The sequence below is a fragment of the Spodoptera frugiperda genome, chromosome 26, assembly GCF_023101765.2.
Source record: "Spodoptera frugiperda isolate SF20-4 chromosome 26, AGI-APGP_CSIRO_Sfru_2.0, whole genome shotgun sequence".
NCBI lineage: Eukaryota > Metazoa > Arthropoda > Insecta > Lepidoptera > Noctuidae > Spodoptera > Spodoptera frugiperda.
The window spans coordinates 4081121-4101196 of NC_064237.1; the positions used below are offsets into that span (position 1 = coordinate 4081121).

The 20076-nt window shown below is 35.0% G+C and overlaps 1 protein-coding gene across 9 annotated transcripts in view; it reads left to right on the forward strand.

The window, feature by feature from the left end:
• The window catches only part of LOC118264018 (voltage-dependent T-type calcium channel subunit alpha-1G), a 125721-nt gene that overhangs the window by 61750 nt on the left and 43895 nt on the right, over positions 1-20076 (forward strand). For all 9 annotated transcript variants that reach the window (XM_050704803.1, XM_050704797.1, XM_050704799.1 and 6 more), the window contains exon 3: positions 14953-15363. In XM_050704803.1, the coding sequence (XP_050560760.1) occupies positions 15126-15363 (238 nt within the window). In that variant the 5' untranslated portion in view covers positions 14953-15125. The remainder of the gene's footprint in view (positions 1-14952; positions 15364-20076) is intronic.

The window sequence follows — 20076 nt, forward strand, 5'->3', positions numbered from 1 at the left end:
TTATGATGGTACAAAGCGTGTTGTAAATTTGGTAACAATACTGACGCAATATTTTACGGTGAAATTAACTCATCGTAGGTATGAACTGCAAACGCGCAATCTCTGTTCTGTGAAGTCTCGCTTCGCGCGCAGCATACTCCAACATATTTAAATGTTTACGCATCGACTCTGATATAAACTAATAGATTGATCAGAAATGAAACGAAAATGGAACACGGTCTGTAATCATAAGTCATAGGAGTTGATGGAAGGAGTAAGCACTAAAACTGGGCGATTTAGAGCTTACTAGAACGTTCTATTGCCCAACGTATACACATATACCTACTTCATAATTAATAGTAAATTACGTTGAATTCTACCTGATTTCTACGTGCCGCGTGAAAACTACATCCAGAATATAATATATTGCTAAACACGTTCTATGTTACTCTGAAATTACAGCATCTAAATCTTAAAAGTTAATACGGGTATCCCAGTAAATTTTTGAAGTTGATATATCCCAGAATTTATTTGGAAACAATCGATTATAAATTACTCATATTTTTGTAAACAAATAGAGCTCTTAAACAAACTGTCAACAAAAGCCTATCACCCATGTACCCACCCATTATAACATTAGTTATTCAAAAACTGTTTTAAAATTCATCAGCACTATTAGCAGGAGTGTAGTTAATCCTACTGAAACATTGATTTCGCCGCAGTACTAGAGACGCCGTGTGGTTTTGATTGAGCTGTCAGTCATTATGAGCTCAGTAGGTGGGGATGGATGGGAGACGGTAGCTACAACAAACCGATAACGAGTCGTACTTGCTGACTCGATTAATAGCCTATTGATAAGTCTTAGATTCTAGGTATAGCTTCTGTGATATGTACCTAAAATTTCGCATTTATTGTGGTTGATTGTTACTTTACATATTAAACTTTCTTTACATTATTAAATTTATTGCAAAACGTTCTTTTAGCCAGTTATGTTATGAGTAAATATTTAAAGTGATTACATGTAAAATATAAATAGACTTAGTCCTATTATTGGAAATTTTGACAATCAATAAGCCTGCTCTACTGACCAAGTATTCAATCCCATAATATTATTCTACTTAATTCAGTTTGACAGGGTCTAGATATACATATGTTGCACTATTCCTCGCGATCACGATTTTATCTGTCTCGCGATAATCTTAGTAAGTACTTAAGTATACCTCTATTTTCATGCAAATGTATTGTGCTTTTCAATTATCTAGTTGTCAAAAACTTAAATGACAAGAGATTTGTTTGTAAAGCTCATTCAATTATTTAAACAAATGCAATTTAAGAATTTCAATTTTAAAAATAAAACAGTCGAGAAGAATTTAATTATTTGTTCAAGATAAATTAAGTCTTAATTTGCACGAAGGTGAATCGTAAATTCTTGCGACTAAAACTATTTAATCAGACTCTAAAAGAAAGTTTTAAGCATTTTTATAACTTTGTTTAAAATTACATACTATTTAATTTTAAAAGTGATTAGAAACTTAGAATTATATTATTTCTATAATACTTTTTTGGGATGTGATGTAATTTTTGTGACAGTTGACACAGATTTGGAAAAAAAAGTATGTGGTCATATTTCAATTTTATCAAATCAACCAAATGTAGTTTCAAACTAAGGACGGTAGTTGACCTCGAACCACGTAGACTACTCTACAAAAATCAATGTATCAATGTCGACATATAACATCGAAAACAGACAGAGATAACGACGATTTTCAACATAAAGTGCCATTTAGATAATCGAAGGTATTGAATAGCATACATTTACCTCGATATAGGGACTGCCTAGACGAGCGATTTAGTGGAGGGTGAAAATTATGGAAAAGATGTAAGTATTGAGAATTTGGCTCAACTTTTAGTTACGGATACTGCTAATAACTTACTGTCAGATATTCTCTATTAGTGATCAGCACCATCCATAGACGTGCCCGTAGAACCAGTATTGCAAATGCGTTGCCAGATTTTTGGAGCTCGAACTGTGGACTGCGTAGCGAATTATCGGGGCTCTGACTCGAACAGGAGTAGGATTGGGGTGGTTTTTAGTCAATTACAGTCTGATACTCCCTCTTCGCCCAAGGCAGAAAAAGTCACTGGATGACTTTCCCCTCAAAAAAAAGTATTTTGGGTGAAAGGTATAAGGCCACTAGTAACCTCACTCCTTCGTCAATACATAATGGAAACACAGTTTTCTGAAAGACCATAATATCACTCCGTCAAGTCACTGGATCCCAACACTGAGTATTTTATTCCCAACATACCTAATTGAGATCGCTATTCTGATGAAGTTTAGTCAAGTCACTCGGACTAAGTTCCTCGTCTGTGCAGACTCATAACGTAGGTGAGATTCCAATCAACAAAATTGTGGTTTTATTAATACTTTTATCTTGTTTCCTATCAAATTGGGGAAGAAGAAAATTGTTATTTGGATAATAGATACTTATTAAGCTTGGCTAAGCTTGGCTAGGTATCGGAAATATTATTTGGCTGTGTCAGCACTCGTTTTATGAGATTAGTTCCAGATCTTGGTACCTTGTTACCAGTTATATTCTTGTTTTTACCTGAGTAAAGGAAAACTCTGTTTGTCGTTGTTACATTTTAGAATTCAGCTGAAGAATTCACTTACTTACTTCAACACAAAGTAAATAAAATGAAAAGAGGTAAAATAGAAAAGAAGAATATAAAAATATTGCACAGTGCTTGCAGCTAAAAGTTTTATTATTTTATTATCACAGTGCCAGTTTAGTTCTTTTTTTTTTTATTTTTACTTGGCTTTGTGAAAGAAAGAAGTACAAAAAAGATTTTTAACTCTTGAATTCATAAAAATTAAAATGCAGCAAATATTTATATGAATTGTAACAACATTAAAGCACTTAGGTAATCTATAACGGATAAAGCTCTTCCACGTCTCGCCCATTAAGGCAGTTGTCCCACCAACGGCGAGTGAACGACTAACTATCGGCTATTTTCTCGCTCAAGAAACGTACAATAGATATACTTTCCGTGTAAACAAAAGAGATGCATATACAAATAGTTGATCGCTGACTGTTCACACTGCCGGCGAGTGCTCACTTCACTAGTTTGTCGCTGAGCGACAAGAGCTATGAAAGATAACACTCGCTCGGCGACACTCGCCAAGCGATTAAAACTCACGCCGAGCGAGCAACCAGTGGTCATTTCTCTACAGTGCGTATCGTAGTGCGAGTAATCGCCCGCCTCACTCGCACACTCGCTTATAGCCGAGCTACACAAATATCAGAACTACACACTCGCTCGCCACGTCTCGCTTAACTCGTTTCTAGTTCTAGCTAGCTCTACTCGTTACTCGTTCATCGTTGCTGGTGGGACAACTGCCTAAAAGATATGTTTTACTCGTAAAAATTAATGTAATAGGACTTATTTGAGAACAAAAGCAACGAGTTTAATTTAAATTGCTTAAATGAGGAAAGGGCCTTATCTTGAAGCATTAATACAATTTGAACTATAGTATAATGAATGCGGGCAATCTTACTTATTACCTAATTAATAAAAATGTGTGATATCTATTTAATACTAGCTACTTCCACACGGTTTCACCCGCTCTGCTTGGTTCCTTTTGATTGTAGCGTGATGTTTCATAGCACAAAAAGAACTTTTCAAATCGGCTTTCAAACAAGCAAACAGACAGTGAATAATTACACGTAAGTGATAATAAACGAGCGCATTAACTACATACAGGTATATCTTTTCTACAAGGAAAAGTCATATTTCACTCTCTCCAGTCAATATTTCATAGAAAAATACAGAAGTTGATTGTAGAACATTTTTATCACTTAAGTAAGAATGATAGGTTCATAATATTGACAAATTGGCCAATAAAATGACGGGTGGGCAACCCTTCATCTTTCAATTACTACGACCCTTTTTCCAAGTTTTTGACTCGAAAGGAAAGATTGGAAAAAACCGGCGACACTGTTAGCGGTGGACATTCAAACAACATAACTAGATCTTTGATAAGTTTGGAAAAAGTATACACATTCGAATACTTTTTTTTGTTTACTTTTATAACTTTTTATAATCTTGTGACCATCATAATAGGTATATGTACACTTAGTTAATAATGTGCTGCTAAAAATAGGAGTTATATCATCGATTCCAAATTCAAAAATTTCAACATAATTATCTAAGAAGGTGGTCAAAATATAACCTAACCTAAAATATATCATGGCTATCAACCATTTATACGAGAATTAGCCAGCTATAAAACCTATTACACAAACATACATACGTACTAATGATTTACTACTTAGTGGAAAGTACGGAACAGATTGAGTTTGCAAGGAATAGTGTAACAAACAGTTAATATTGACGTATTTGTTATGAAAATAAACCTCTCAGCAACTTTGTAACGTATAACGTTATAACGTTATTAACACGCGGCAAAATTATTGTTTATTTTATTTGCTTCAGCGGAAATTAATATTGTGATCCACGCGTGTATTTCTAATGCGAAGATTTAGTCGTATTACTCAGTTATTGGAACTAAGAAAACAGTTGGCTGCTTAATTTATTTTGTGTTTTCTGTAGTTAGTATTATTTATTTCTGTTTTGGTTGCTAAGAAACTGAGTTTTAACTAGCTATTGAGCTGGCATTGTAAGAATAAGTTTAAAGTTTTTCTTTTTTTGAAATATTATTCCAAAGTTTTAAAAATAATTTAACTGGAATTTATACAGCATATCTTGTTGTTGTTGTGGCAATTAAAAAAACTTATTATTTTCTTATCAATTTTCTATATCATAACTAATTAGTACTTAGAACTAAAGGTAATTAGTACCTACAATAATCCATTTTCTGTGTACTGTAAAACAGCCAACACGTGCATGATTCCTTACGTCAAGCTAAGAAATATTATCACACACACTCAAGATTAATTAGACACACATCACGGCACATACGATATTACATCAAATAAATTTTCTTGTTCAACAACAAAGAAAATTACCTGTCTCGTCCTCTTTGGACAATTTTCGTCTCAGGCCTGTGTTCTCTGAGGGCCTTTATACCTGAATACATTGACCATACTGTGTGACGTGGAGGGAATAAGAAACTGTGATTGAGGTCCCGAATTCCCGAGTCTGCTGGAATCACTTAGCTAATGAAACTAATACTCGAGACACGTACAAAATAAGCTTTTGGGGCAATAAGTCTTGTTCACTTTGCTTGTGAAACCTTTTTCGTATGTGTTTACCTTGATGTCTATGTTGATGTTTGAGTGGCTCGCATCTTTTTTTGGTAATCATTAGTTTATGGCAATAGGCTCACCTCCTATTACATGGGACTGTAACACAAATGGTGAAAAGTGGGTGTACATTGTATAGCGGCATTGCGTGTCGTGAAAACTGAAATTGAATGTGCACCTCTGCCTACACCTTCGGGGATGAAAAAGGCGTGGCGTTGTTGCGTCATTAGTGATTTTGGCAACCATTTTTACTGTAACTTTATCTATGTATTTCTCCACTCATTATAATGAAACACAATATTCTAAAGATCAAAAAACAAAAGGGTGTCATATAAAATAGAGAACCTCAAACAAAAGTCGCATGTACACAAGAGTCTGTCTAACAATGGCTTAAGTACTACTTTATTCAGCATCAAGTTCAACTCGTGACATAAAATATCTTCAAATAATTCCACTGTTGTTCTTACTAGAAAACCCTTTCACAATTTCTTGAACTTTGTGACAATTTGTTGTAAGGCCCTCTGTTTCCCTTTGTAGGTGACTTGAATTATTATTACTTGACGTTACAATAAATTTGTTAATTAAAACGTTTCCCCCAAAAAGGATGCCTTCACTCACCTGAGAGCCTGAGGGCTTAGGATGAGTTTGTTTTAGGTTTAATGAGATAAAAATATTACCGCGTTTAGCCCTCTGATTGGCTGGTTCATTGAAGCAGACCAATCAGAGCACCGAAGGCAGTAACGTTACGATGAAACTTAAAACAAACTCGTACTAGGCCCTCTAAACATAATACACTAATGAAGAAAAATTGCAATTAAGGTTTTACTTCAGCTAGTTAATTCAGTTATATTCTTCTACGTTTAGGCGTTTGTCTTGTTCGGATAAATGAAGAAGTCTGGCTGATGAGTGAATTAAATTATTATGACGAAATAAGAAAAACTTAGTACCAACTTTTTATTTTTTAGATTTTTTTTTATTATGTGTAATACTTGTTGTAATTTTACAAAAGAAAAACATAGTACCTAACATCTTTTTTTGGTTTTATATTTTCTTTTAAAAGTATTTTCTTTTAACAGTATTTCGTCGAAATTTCTGTTCAATTAAGTTAATAACTAGCTTTTAAGAACTGTAAACCAGTCTCTTACTAAATACAATATGTCTGTACCATCTATAAATTGGAGCTCAGAGACATTTGTATGCCATTCAGCCATAAAAAGACGTTTAGTTTCGATGATAGAACTTAGCTATAAAAACACAAATTCAAAGCTAAAGTACATTTACTTTCTATGTGTTATTTTCATTTTCAAATCACTTTTCTAGACACGACATTCAAATCCTATCACCAGTCTTTGCAATTACCAAACCAAACAAAACAATTATATCATAAATCATATGGAATCATATCTACTTTCAGATAATACTAGTGTCACTGTGGTAGGACATTCCTTAATGACGGTGCCCGCTGTGATTAAGTGAGGTATGGAGACACAGTCTAACAGGCAAAAGGAATGAAGTTACGTCTAATTCTATGTGTCACTGTCGGTCTATGTTGGCTAATTTTGGAATACGTGATCTGTAGGTCTCTGTCTGACAGGTTGCCCGTATACTTTAACAACAAAAGAGAATGCAGTCTGCAAGAATGCGATAACATTCTGCATTAATTTAACTCTGTTAGAAAGTAAAATAAAGTCACATATAAAGTGATACTAATTAAGTATAGCAGCTATTTGTGACATCAACAAGTTTTTAAAGTGGACAGAAAATATTTGATCACAATATTTGGTACGTAGGGAAAATTAAAATAGAGACTCGACTACCTCTGAATGTTACAAACCAAAAGAATACTCAACATGCTGGTTAAATAAATCAGAGTTATCTATAATTCACGTATCGTTGTCCAAAACTGCTCTAAATGTCAAAAACACATGTTATCAAAATGATTAACTATTCGAGTGTCGGCCACAAACGAAAAGCTTGACCGACCAGCCATTCACTGGCAACTGAAATTCACGAAATATTTTACTAAATCTGAGTTTGAGAGAAATATATCGGGGCGTGTGTGTACTGTTTACAATCAATATGTAGAATGTAGAATGTGCTATGTAGATAGTGGTAACAGGGAACACAGACGTTTGGTAGTTACGCCCGACCGCGTCTGGAGTCACGGCAGACGAACAGAAATAACGTTCACCTATTGTGCCGAGCGATACGAACATCACACATCACGAACCCGTGTAGCTCAATACACTTCGCATCGATACAGGGTTGATGCTATCGGAGCCGGCATAAAATGAAGATATAGGCCGTAGGTTCCGTATCCTCTGACAATGGACCATTCTTTCCGACTCGGTAACGTCGTGTGATTAGGAAGTATACCAAGTGAATTGGAAGGTCTATTTATGTTATTAGTCGAGGAAAATAAAATCGTATTTTCTTTTTGATTAACTTCACGGTATGTGTTATGATGTTTTAAATACACACGCGATAAAAACATTTCGAATAATTATACAGAAACTGTAATGATTGACAATGTAAAAACAAAAACAGATGACGTTCAGCGTACCGTAAACATACTCGTATGAAACTCGTTTAAAATTAAATGTACTACAGCAGTACAGCTAAAACATTAATTAATTTGAAAAGTTCTCGATGCTACTGCTATGAATATAGTTTCTGTTTATTTCGATATTATTATTAATTTTGTATTAAATTCCAGAGTGCTAAGTTTAGAATTAACGTGTTCGGTGTCGACTTACAAAAGGGCCTTCATGCCTTTGAAAGCCAATTTACCGATACCGCTTTACCGCTTCAATATCGGAATACCGATAATCCGGTATGTTAATTAAAATGCCGGTATTGGCGTCAACCCTGCGTATGCTTTGATCTGTTTGCACTTGGGTCGGCTGGCTATGGACGATCGTTCACGACATGCCATTTCACGTTCGTCTCGACTCGACTGCTCTTGAACAAAAAGATTCACTGGCAAGTGACATTTCAGTACAAGAAAATCACTTCCCGTATTATATGTGACTTTTGGAAATATTGGTTTATGTTATATTATTAAAATTGTTATTGTTTAAAGTCCAAGGAATATTATCTAACTAAAAACTTAAAATCTGGTTCGGGCTCTATTTCTATTTTCGTTACGTTTGTTGTTTCTGAATAGAAACGAACGAACGACGAACCTGTTAAAATACTGGAATATTTGAAAAGAAGTAAAATATAATAAAAAATAATTTTCTACACGCCAACATCAAACAAAGGAATCATAAAATTATTCAAACCGATTAATTGTCTGTCAACTTTTAATTAACCGCGATGAAAACTTTGAATATAAAAGAAGTATTAAAACTTCTTTTCATGTCTGACATCATAAATAATCTTCAACCTTTTCTTAAAAAAATCGCTCATGGGCCGATTTGTTTTCATCCGCGTTGAAAGTAATGTTTCCAATAAAACCGATTTATAAGTGTTAGAGAGTCCGTGACTGGCACTGGGTTACCGAATGGAAGTATCGAGAAAACAATATGGCGCGTCGCTGAATAAAATATTAGAATTTTACTTAACAGCCGAGAGGTACGGCTTTGTGGGAACACGCTTTACTTCATGATTTACGACTCCAACGTGTTACACGAGTAATGGACTAGTTATTTTGTCATTTTCGTGATTAATATTGCATCGTGTCATTAGAAAATCTATTTCCAGCTGGCGTATTGAAGCCGCGACAGTTCGACATTGATGTCTTTGAAACCGTTGCAATAAATAGATTTGATGGATGAGTTTTATTGTTGCCACGCTAATTCTAAATAACCTAATGTTAGTCAACTATGACCGAATACGACAAGGAGTTTTAATGGCCCATAAAAAGCTAATTTGCTGGAGTGTCGTAGATATACTGATATGCAAATATCACATATAACTCTAAGGACACGTCTGCTCCAGAGGCGCCATTCCCGTGCCGTAGCTAACATTACTTCGTACCATCTTACATGAGTATTGGGCAAATACTTAATAATATACTACGCGTTCTTTTATTTTAGGCACACAGATTCTAATAAGAGACACTCAAACAATCAAACGTTGACAGAATTTATTGCTAACATTATATTTTGCAAGCTAAAATCCTTGGTAGCTCTTGCAAAGAAATGAGTGTGACCTTTCTAAATAAATTGAGTACCATGCGTATATTTTATATAAAATTAATCTTAATCCTGACCTTTACGCCACTCAGGACCTTATTGGCGACGTATATGCCTGCCATAAGAGAGTTCCAAAATTACCTCCCTATTTTTAACATTAGGCTCACAATAGACTTCATTTCCACAGCTATTCAATTGAGTATTCTCATACAAATACGTGTAATCGTATTCACCTTTATTGCCCCAGTTCCGGTGTTAGGGTTTTCCTTCCTTGTGCGGCGGGAAATGTGGCAGTAACATTAATTGCCCACCTTCACGACGTTCGCCAAAATACTTGGTTTAACGAGATCCGGTAGTGTTGATACCAGTTTTTCGGGCAACTCTTATTTACTCTTTTATCTTTTGTTTGGATTCCTTCAGGAAAAACGGAGTGTTTGTTGTTCTGTTAACATTCATCAGAGTGTGCAATTTAGATAGTGAGACTTTATCACATTTATTTATTTGTTTTGACGGTAATCTTATAGAACCTTAGATCAATGTATAGGGATTCAAGATCTCATGGTCTCAACGTAAGCTTTAGGAGATCATTAGTCAGCAAGTGAAAAAAGAAAGAAAAACATTTTAACAATAATTCTTCTTAGTAGACAATACATAAACTGCTTGGGGTATCCGTTCACAATATATGGCAGACTAAACGCTGACAAAACGTCGCTGCGACGAAGACAGATGTTAAAACGAACAACTAACACGATACGCATCAGCTATAAACCAAACGCCAGACGTACTAGCCTTGCGAACGATGTACTTAAAGTACTACCAGTCTAGACAACATTTCATTCTATTGTCCGCTCCCACAAAATAACTCCTTCCGTTCCACAAAACGTTTTGTAAGAGAAATGTGTTTACAATCTGTCTTCTTTATGTATTAAACTGCCGATATCAGCCTCTATAAATATACATTTAGGTGACCTAAGTTGTATATGGCCACCAAAAGAAAAAGATTTCGGTATGTGAACGGAATTTCTTTTGTCGCGAAGTAATCTATACGGATCTTTATTGGAACTTTTAATGAAAATACTTTTATATAAAGGCACGAGGGAAAGAGTAACAAAAGGTCCACTTATCTTAGTGTACAGCACTTGAGAACTAACGAAGGTATTTTAAAGGCACGTTGCTGCTGCAATTTTCTAAAGCTTAATGTGCTAGTACTTTAATTTATGGGCGTTCTGCAAAAAGTTTCGCAAAAAATTGGTACAATAAAACATATCAAAAGGAAGCAGTTTTGGTTTATTAAACGCGCGCCATATTCGGTCAATCCAATGAATACTTGATAAAGCGTTTTAAAAATGGAAACACGTTAAGAATTTTATATTTGAACTGCAATACAGAACAAAAATAAAGCGCTAGACATCGAACCAACATTATTTATACCTTAATATATTTAATATTTATAGCTTTAAAATATTACATATAACTTCCAATTTCTCTGTTAAAGATGACACTATCAAACACAAACAAAACAAGAACAAAACAGTTTGTTGTTAAACAAAGAACAATTCAACAAAAGAAAAGGAGAGAATAAAGTGAAAAATTCTCATATAATGGGTGTAGTTGCGGGAATCGATTCCAAGAGACAAATAGTAAGACGATTGCCTTCACTAGTGCGGTTCGCGAGTATTACGAACAAGTAGAGGTGTATCCTCACGTTTGTTGCTGCCTTTTGTTCGTGTCTCCTTCTCTATTTATTTCCACATTTCTATTGCCTTGTATTGAACTTAGTTTCTCTTGTAACACTAGTTTTCTTTGTACACTGTTCCAAGTAATTGGTTTGGAAAAGTCGTAGATGTTTATCGTTTGCGTTTTGTTGCGGTTATTTTAATGTTGAATAGGTTATTGTTAAAGTTGTATTAGGTTCTTGAAATTGTTCTTGACAAATAATAACATAGATAATCTGCGTTTTGCTTGGTAAGTTTTCTTTTCTAGGAGTTATATAATTTACTCTTGTTTTTTTTTTTAGTGGGAATATCATCCAAGGACTTCTCCAGCCTTGGGAGAGGTGAGATAGAGTGTCAGGATCTTATTGACTAAAAACCACACCGTTACTACTTCTGCTTTACGAGCCGGAGCCCCGATAAACCCGCTAGGCAGTCCTCAGCTCCGGATCAGGCACCAGCCCTACAGGGCCCCAAAGTATATAACTTTAGATGGGGCCCTGTACTTTCCAAACTGTACTTTACTCTCCTGTGCTTTACTCTACTTTCCAAAAGTACAGTAAGCAGTTTCTAAGTGAAATTAAGCGAACAGAAATCGATCCGAAATTCTATCCAACAATGGGTGCCTAAATATTTATCGCGGAACCGCTTCAATAACAAAAGAATAAAGATTTATATCTAGAGAATTCCACTAAGAATGTCTATCCTCGATAGCGTCATAGATCACAATGACAAAGGACTGAGAATCTTATTTCGTAAACGTGTTTTTGATCCAGAATGGTCATAAGATCTTATCTAGAATATTCTATGATCCCTAAAATAGGGCAAGGGTTTCAATGCTGTTGAAATGCCGGCCTCATCTAGTTATTTAAGAGATTGACGTGTAAAAGATTTACATTGTAACCCATTTGCAAAATAAATATCATTTAATAATTCACATTTTACGGTACCTCGTTTAACGCTGTCTATTATAAAGTGAATTGTTAATCTTTAAAATTATCTTGTTAACCATTTGTAATAGGTTCATTGTGAGAACAAAGCAACCTATAAGACATTCTATAATAATGGTAAAAGATGTTGCTGTCATTGCACCTAAACTACCTAAAAGACCGCCGCGTGAAACTACAACAATTTTAGACTGAACTTTGTAAATAAATATTTATGCCTGTTTTTATAGAAGCTCCAATATCTCAAATAGTGAAAAATTGCACTTTCAGTTATAAATCACGTTGGCAACTTTTAAAACATTTTTAATATATGTGGAATATAAAATTGTATTTATGAAATAGGTAAATATAAGCTTTGAGTTTATGTTTATTACAAAACATACGACGACAACCTGGAAGCCATACTAGTAAATCTCTGTACACATGATCTCTGAGATACGAACATAAAGTAAGAAAAGTACATACCTGCTTCAAGGGAACGTGGAAAATATTATGCTCGGAATACGTTTTATTGCCAAATAACACGTACGTAAGTATATTGACACACAGTTTAGCGTTCTTCCTCTAAATTTTATTCCGTTGGCTTAGGTGAAAATGTCGCAGTAACACGATATACGGTACTTAAATGACATTTGCGAAATTCTATCGTACTCGAGTACTAATAAAACAACGTATCTCATCGTAGCTCGTGTTTACAGGACGTATTTAGAGGTGTAGTACAAAAAGCCTAAGCGGCCACAAACGGCACGGGACGCCTATCAAGTCGAGGTATAAACGTTAGTTAATAAGCTCTCGACATCGTTTTAATGAAGATGGAGCGGTAAAGTTTGCCGAGCAGCTTGTATCGGAGAGTACGTATAAAATTAACGCGCCCGTAATTTGGCCGGTGACCGTCGCGTTTGAACGCCGGTCGACTTAATTGCCGGCTGTAAAATTTTTGTTTGTGTCCGAAAATCGGTCGGCATCCGCTGAGTAAATGAGAGCTGCATTTGCGTGCACTACAAAGCGCTTTTCATCTCGGCCGTTTCAAAATACAATTTTTATTTTCTTCAAAGGGTTTGTTTTGGTGCCCGCTACGTAGACTATGGCTCTTTAATGAGTTTACCCCCAAGTTCTCCCATGAATATTTGGCACACCAACTGTTTGGCCAATTATATTTCGAACAGAATTTTGTAATGACGCATAAACAAACAAACGGATTTCGACACAAATCTTTATTCAATATTCGATTATTCCACTAAAGAAATCTTTATCTAAATAAAGCCTTATCAGATTTATGTGTCTGGAATATATTTTAGGGTTTTCTTTGAGTACTTATGTATAAAGGCAGTACCAAAGTTTAGAACAAAGGAATATAATAAATTGACCAAATCGATTTACGGACTAGTTGAAAACTATTTGAATAATGAAACCGTCTGTTTTGTTTCGCCACCCACTCGTACACAGTAGAGGCAGTAGTAACGTGAATTTCATGAGAAAATAAATGCTCAGGATACATTTGAATGTTGTTTTTCTGTTTACATAGTTTGTAAGGTTTGACTAAAGGACCAGATTTACCAGTTTAGTATGTTGTTGTGTTAACAAACCGCCCACATGTTACAAGTTGTTTTTACAGCTTCGACCTTGAACTGGAACTTTTGAATACATAATATGATACGCAAAGCCAAAATATTGTTATTTCCACTTACTTATTTCATTTCTAATGAATTGTTTCCTCCAACAATTGATAGCGATCAAGAGGTCGTTAAAGCATGTTGTTAATAGGTCGTTAAAGGCCAATATTGCCGATCAAATCTTATAATGTCTTATGGGTCCTAATAGTCCATAATAAGTTCCATCGCGGACGCAAGGACCGCAAAACGTTGAATGAATCGCCAATGAAATATAACGAGCACATTACACGGAAGGACCATAATGATTGTGTTCAGGTTACGATGTGAGAACTTTATAGTTCACGGCGGATTATGTTAATTTAACTACGCCATTGAGTTTCGTATGAATTTGTGATTTTACTCCTGAGTTTAATTATTTTAGATAGACTATGTAGTTTTTCTGGCACATTTTCGAGAAGAGTTTGTAACACGCGATTCAGTAAGTTAATAGAATAAGATAAAATTACTCCAGAAACTTCTCGCTGGGTTACGTCATTGACATTGACATAGTGACCCCCTACGGGATCTCAACCACATCGCTAGTTAGTCATAGTACAATGAGGGCCACGATTTTGCATAATTATAACTCAATCAATCACAATTCTGATGAACGTAATACTACTGATTAACGTTAAGCATTTCGTAGTAAAACAGCATTTGATTAATACACATTCGAGGAGGCCAATATTTCATAACTCTCGTTATATCCCTAAACTGTGTAATTCCACCTCAGCCGACCCTCTGGCAAGTATTACAGGCACGCGAGGATTCTATAAATATTTTATTGCTTCCTTTGTGTACGCAGAAAGCTCATTAGTCATTTTTGTCGTCATAATTATGCTGTGTGTGTGCCGGCTTTACCTTCCCAAACTCTAATGAAATAGCCACGTAATTGTTTACCACTTCGCTGTTTAATATTTTTATTTTCATTCATATTTCCAGCTGTTTCGTATACGAATATAGCAGTAAAACTTCTGCACTAAAACTTTAAGGAACATTTCCTTATAAAAGGCTTTGAAAAGGAAAATTTTCACGGTAGTGAAAAATAGTCTGAATGCGAAGCGAATGAAACTGGCGAAAAGTGTACTTTATACTTTATCTCTTTTGAATGGGGATTTTTTTTTAATTTTGTTCCTTACTGAATACGGGTTTTAAACAAAAAGAAATGTTTTTCTGTTTCATTCTGATGGCAAACTAGCTGTTAACTCAGAAATGGGAGTTTCTACGTAACTAATCTTGTTTTTGTTTTGTTTCAGATAGTGTAGTGTTTCGACGATGGAGTTTGTTGACAATGTCGTGACGGAGCAGTCCAAACACCCGCTGCCGGTGCTCACCGACACGTATTTGTATAGTTGAGCCCGCGGCTAAGATGGTGAAGTAGTGTTTAATAGACAATTAAGTGATACAATGAGCTTATAAGTTTAAGTGAATGTCGGGTGATCGGGAGAGGATGCCTTACTACGGATACCGGGAGGGCGGGCCCGAGTCCGATTCTGAAGGCGGCTGCTCAGATTCGGATGGGGGGGATTCGGACTCTGAGGGCGGCCTGAGCACGGAGAGCACGGTGGGGCAAGGCCTGCCCTTCCCCGGCTTCACGCCGGTCGCTCTCCGGTACCTCACACAAGAGACGAGACCGAGAAGCTGGTGTCTCAAACTCATTACTAATCCATATCCTTTTCAATAGAAAATAATTTACATTGTATAATGTGTATCATATAATTATATGTATATTTCAGAGCTTCTCAACATAGTTATATCATAATAACTACCGTACCACACCATATTTTTAAGCGTACCGTTTCAATGCACACTACAGTCACGTGACTATGCTGAATATACATACTCACTCGAAGTGAGACACAGACGCGTATATTCCGCAAGTTTTCTCTTTTGACCAAATAACATTGAAAGACTAATAGAAAGGGTCTTAGTAAACGAAAAGTAAAATAAAAATATCGAGAAAACAGCAAGCCAACGGTTTTTAGATTTATGGCCGGTATATATTTTGCTGAATTAACTCTTGTAAATTCTGTCTCCAACCGTTTAATACAGGGTGGTGTATTTTTCGCATAATATGATCGTAAAATATGTGTTACGCGATAAAGAAAAGAGCAATATGATATAGGGGAGTTAATAAGCAGTGATAGTTTTGTTACACAGATAGCTACTCGTCTGGAAACAGACTGTATACACTTGAATTGTTTAAGCCCCCTTCAGCCGATGATAGCAAACATTGGGATTGACGACGGATTCGTAGGTCGAGTGGTCATCTAAAAGATTTGTAGTGGTGCTCACTGAAGGGGCTTTGTTTACTGTTCTTTGTTTCCGTGATATTTTGCAGTGGAATTTTATTTTTAAAAGTTTCGTCGTTATGTTTAAAACTGGACTAGAGTATTGGAAAAATGCATAAGTTTTAAGTAACTTTTACAATTCTGAATTTGAATAATGGTAATGTTTCAAAACATGAAATCAATGAAATGTGTAGATAAGTAATAGTTATGCCCTTAAATAAACACACTTTCAAAATTAACTATGTTCATATGAAGTCGTAGTTACAGAGCGAAATGTTAGAAACAGCTTTCAATAACCGATTGTCGTACAATTTCTCTCACAAAGCTTATTCAACTGTTTCAATTAGAAACAAGGTTGTTCGCAATCAAATACAACTGGTACCAGTGTACCAGGCTGCATACAGGGGCTCTCGTGCTGTGAATAATTGACAGCGTTCGCGAAGATCAAAGCTTTGACGCGTGTATCAGTCGTATGACCTCCGGCGACACGACTGTTTTACGACGTAGACTAGCAAGGAATTTCAAGTCTAAAGATCTGAGGTGCAGAGGTCAGTTTTATTTGAGAAATTAACGGTTTTAGAACAAAGATGATAGTTTTTCTGTATCATAATACAAGTAAGTACTTGTTTCACTCGGTTCGTAGAGCGATAAAAAACTAATGCACCACAACACATTAAAATATAAGATTCAGCAGTACCTATACAAAGGATCTATCTAACAACTTTCTACTTACCTTAAAAAATCGAATTCTTTTTCTCTCTTCATCAAGTACAAATAAATTCCAGTGATCGACTAAATCTACTGATTCGATATCGAATCAAGTACGCGTAAAGCAAAATTCCCAATTGCCATTGTATATTCCCGATTATTTGTTTGTTTAATCTCCCTTCTGTTGTCGGGTTCTCGTGCCAACGTTTTGGTGTCTATATAATATTAATATAGCTTTGTTATCATGGCCAATGCAAGGCTGCGTAGCCTTCACAGAATACATTGTTTACTATACGCTAAAAATATGAAGACATTAATTAAAATTTGATATAAAAGTTGTTATAATTTTAGAGATTGTAAGCGCGATGGGCTTATTGTAATGTTCTATGATGATACCTATATAAATCGCTTTGATTCAAAAATGAGAAAATCAGTAGCACTCCGATTTGAATTTAGTTCCATGGAGTAAGAAGATAATAACAATACTCTAAAATTATTTTGTTTTCGCAGAACCTTTGTTTCCTACCTCATTTAAAACTAAACCCACTATAACAGAAATTTTCATAATAAATTAGTAAAAAGCTGAGTCTAATTTTAGAGATAGAGACGGTTATCAAAACATAATTAATCAATGAAGCAAGCTACCGCCATATTGTATTCTGAAACAAGTTCCGTTGTTCTTAGCCTTCCCAGCGTAGCATTAATATTTAATCTATTGCCAGACCACTGATTATAAGTAGCTACCGAATTTTATTCAGACACCTTCATAAATAAATAAGCAGACGACTACAATTACCCTTCAACTTAATCGAGCATACAGAAAGACGCCAATGTAGGGTAGCTAAGCGCGTAATGAATATGTAAATTGAATAAAACGTATGTATTTCAAACGAAGACTAATTTCCCTTGAAATTAGGATAATTTGTAGACTTTCTGTCGTCTGGTTTTATGTTTATATACCAGTTTAATCCTTGATTTTATTGGTGAATACTGTTTCCAGAGTATTGGAATAGATTCCTATCGTAACTAACGAAAACTTGAAAATATTGTATGAAACAGTAAAAGTAAAAAGAAAACGTCGACCAGAACAAAATCAACTATTATCTACCTAACTCGTAAACAATAATTACTCGTATTCCATTAGTAATAAGTTGTCTTATCACTCGTTTACGATCTTGACTGAAAACTTACGTCGATTTCTTTCACTTCAAATTGCGACCAAAGGACCAAGAGCCAACACTAGACTGAAAAGGGCAGTCAAGGTTAAGGTAATTTGAGAAAACATTTTAGCTTGGAGAACAAAGCACGTTATGTTCATACAAGGTTGGGCAGAGCCTGTGAGCCGGTGAGCCTGAGAAGCGATGCCCTGCGGCGTAGACAAACAATCTAGCTGAGAGCCACCGACCTCCTCCCCTTGCTTTTATACCTTTGTCCAAATATCATAGTTTTGATTTCATATTACACAAGTACATGGTGCTGTACATGACTAGTGTTCAAAGTTACGGCTGTTATTTGTACAAACAAGCAAGTAGAACTGTGTTTATTTACTCTAAAATTCGACCGTAGTTACATAGTTACTTAGGTACACTTATTTGGTAGACAAAATATTACAAAGTCTAGGTATTTGTATAAAGTCTAAACCTTTACTACAAATTGAAACTGTAATATTTGATGTGATTTGATTTCTATTTTTAGGAGTTCACTTTTATATTAAAGTTCTTATTTATCATAATAACATCGACTTATTTACAAGACATATTTATTTTAAATGCTCTTCTATAAATTAATTCTAACTACAAATTTCGAGAATCATTTAGCAACAAATTATACCAATTTATTTTCTTCATCACATTTAAATGGTTTTCAATTTGTGTTCCAGGGTCCAAGTCTCATCAATTTCCATTACCCTCGCAGTTATTGAATTTCTTGTGCAAACATAAATATGGTTGTTTACTGCCTACGACCGAGTGCGTTATTCATGTTTAGTCGGTAATGTAATATCTTGCTAGTTAATCATTGCGGCTAGAAACCATTTTCTTTAGATATTAATTTTCTTTTATAGTACAAACAAAAGTTCAAAGTAACAATACCAAACAAAATCATCGTGTTACAACAGGCGCGGCTAACTATCATATAAATTATGAAAAACAAATCTGGTTAGTTTCAACTGCGTGGCATGTGTGTAATGAATCTAAATTGTTTTATGCGCACATACTTCGGTGCGCGATGTAGCTCCGTTCTTTTGTGGGTTACCGCATTCATAGATTTTCTTTCATCTTGTATTCGATACCTTAGAATTTGATACTTAATTAAATAGAACAGTATTAATGGGATATTTAATTTTAATTTTAGTTTGATGCTAATATTTCTCAAAAAAAGAGTTATAAATATCCGGCATTCTTGATAAAACCCGTTGTATATGGCTCATAAACACATAATTTCAGTTTGCATAGAAATTAGGGTAATGTGTGAACTGTATAATGACACTTTTCACATTTTTATGCAAATTACGAGTACCTATCTCTGATGGTGTAATTTTTGACTCATTCATTTAATGTTGTCCTAATGAGAAAAGTTGCGCTAACGGCCAAAAGTATCTCTGTAAAAAGTGAAACGAAACGAGGTCCTCGCTAATATTATTTAATCTCTAGCAACGACGAAATTAATTATAGAAACTAAAATTTATTCTAGAATTATTATGTATATCTGGTGTTAGTTCAGTAAATCGCTGAATAAGACCTGAATTTCCGATTGAATGATTTCTATGATAATCTACGATAATAAATGTTAAAATTTTATGTTTACCAAAATTGACCTGAATTGAGAATATCAAAAGAGATTAAACATTACTTTAACGCCCTACTCAAAGAGGTAAATGCTGAAACGGTACTAGAACCGTCTTGATGAGATATGAATCCGAAATAGTTCATTGTTCCAGTGCTTGAGCACTAATATAGTAATTCAGAAATGTCGACAGCAAATCTCGGATACCCACCTCACTGTCATGTTGTTCTGCGAATTCTGCCACGCTCGTATAAATCCTCGTATATCAGAGGATTCTGAGCCACGGCATGACTAATTCTAAATACAAGATAGAACTACTGAGATACTAAAAATGATAAACAATCAATAAACTGTTGGAATCATGAATTGTTACATATACATTGTGAGTCAGTTTCGTTTTTCGCAGATCTATTTCCAAGGATTCGAAAGTAGCTTAGGAAATATGATTCTCGAAATATCTAAGATGGTATTAAGCATAAGCCTACGTAGAGCTTATGGAAATATCATATTCAATAGATATTCAACGGAATATCACATTTCCACCTATATTTCGAGTTTAAAAGCAACAAATAAAGTCTTAATGTTTCGCTGAGTTAG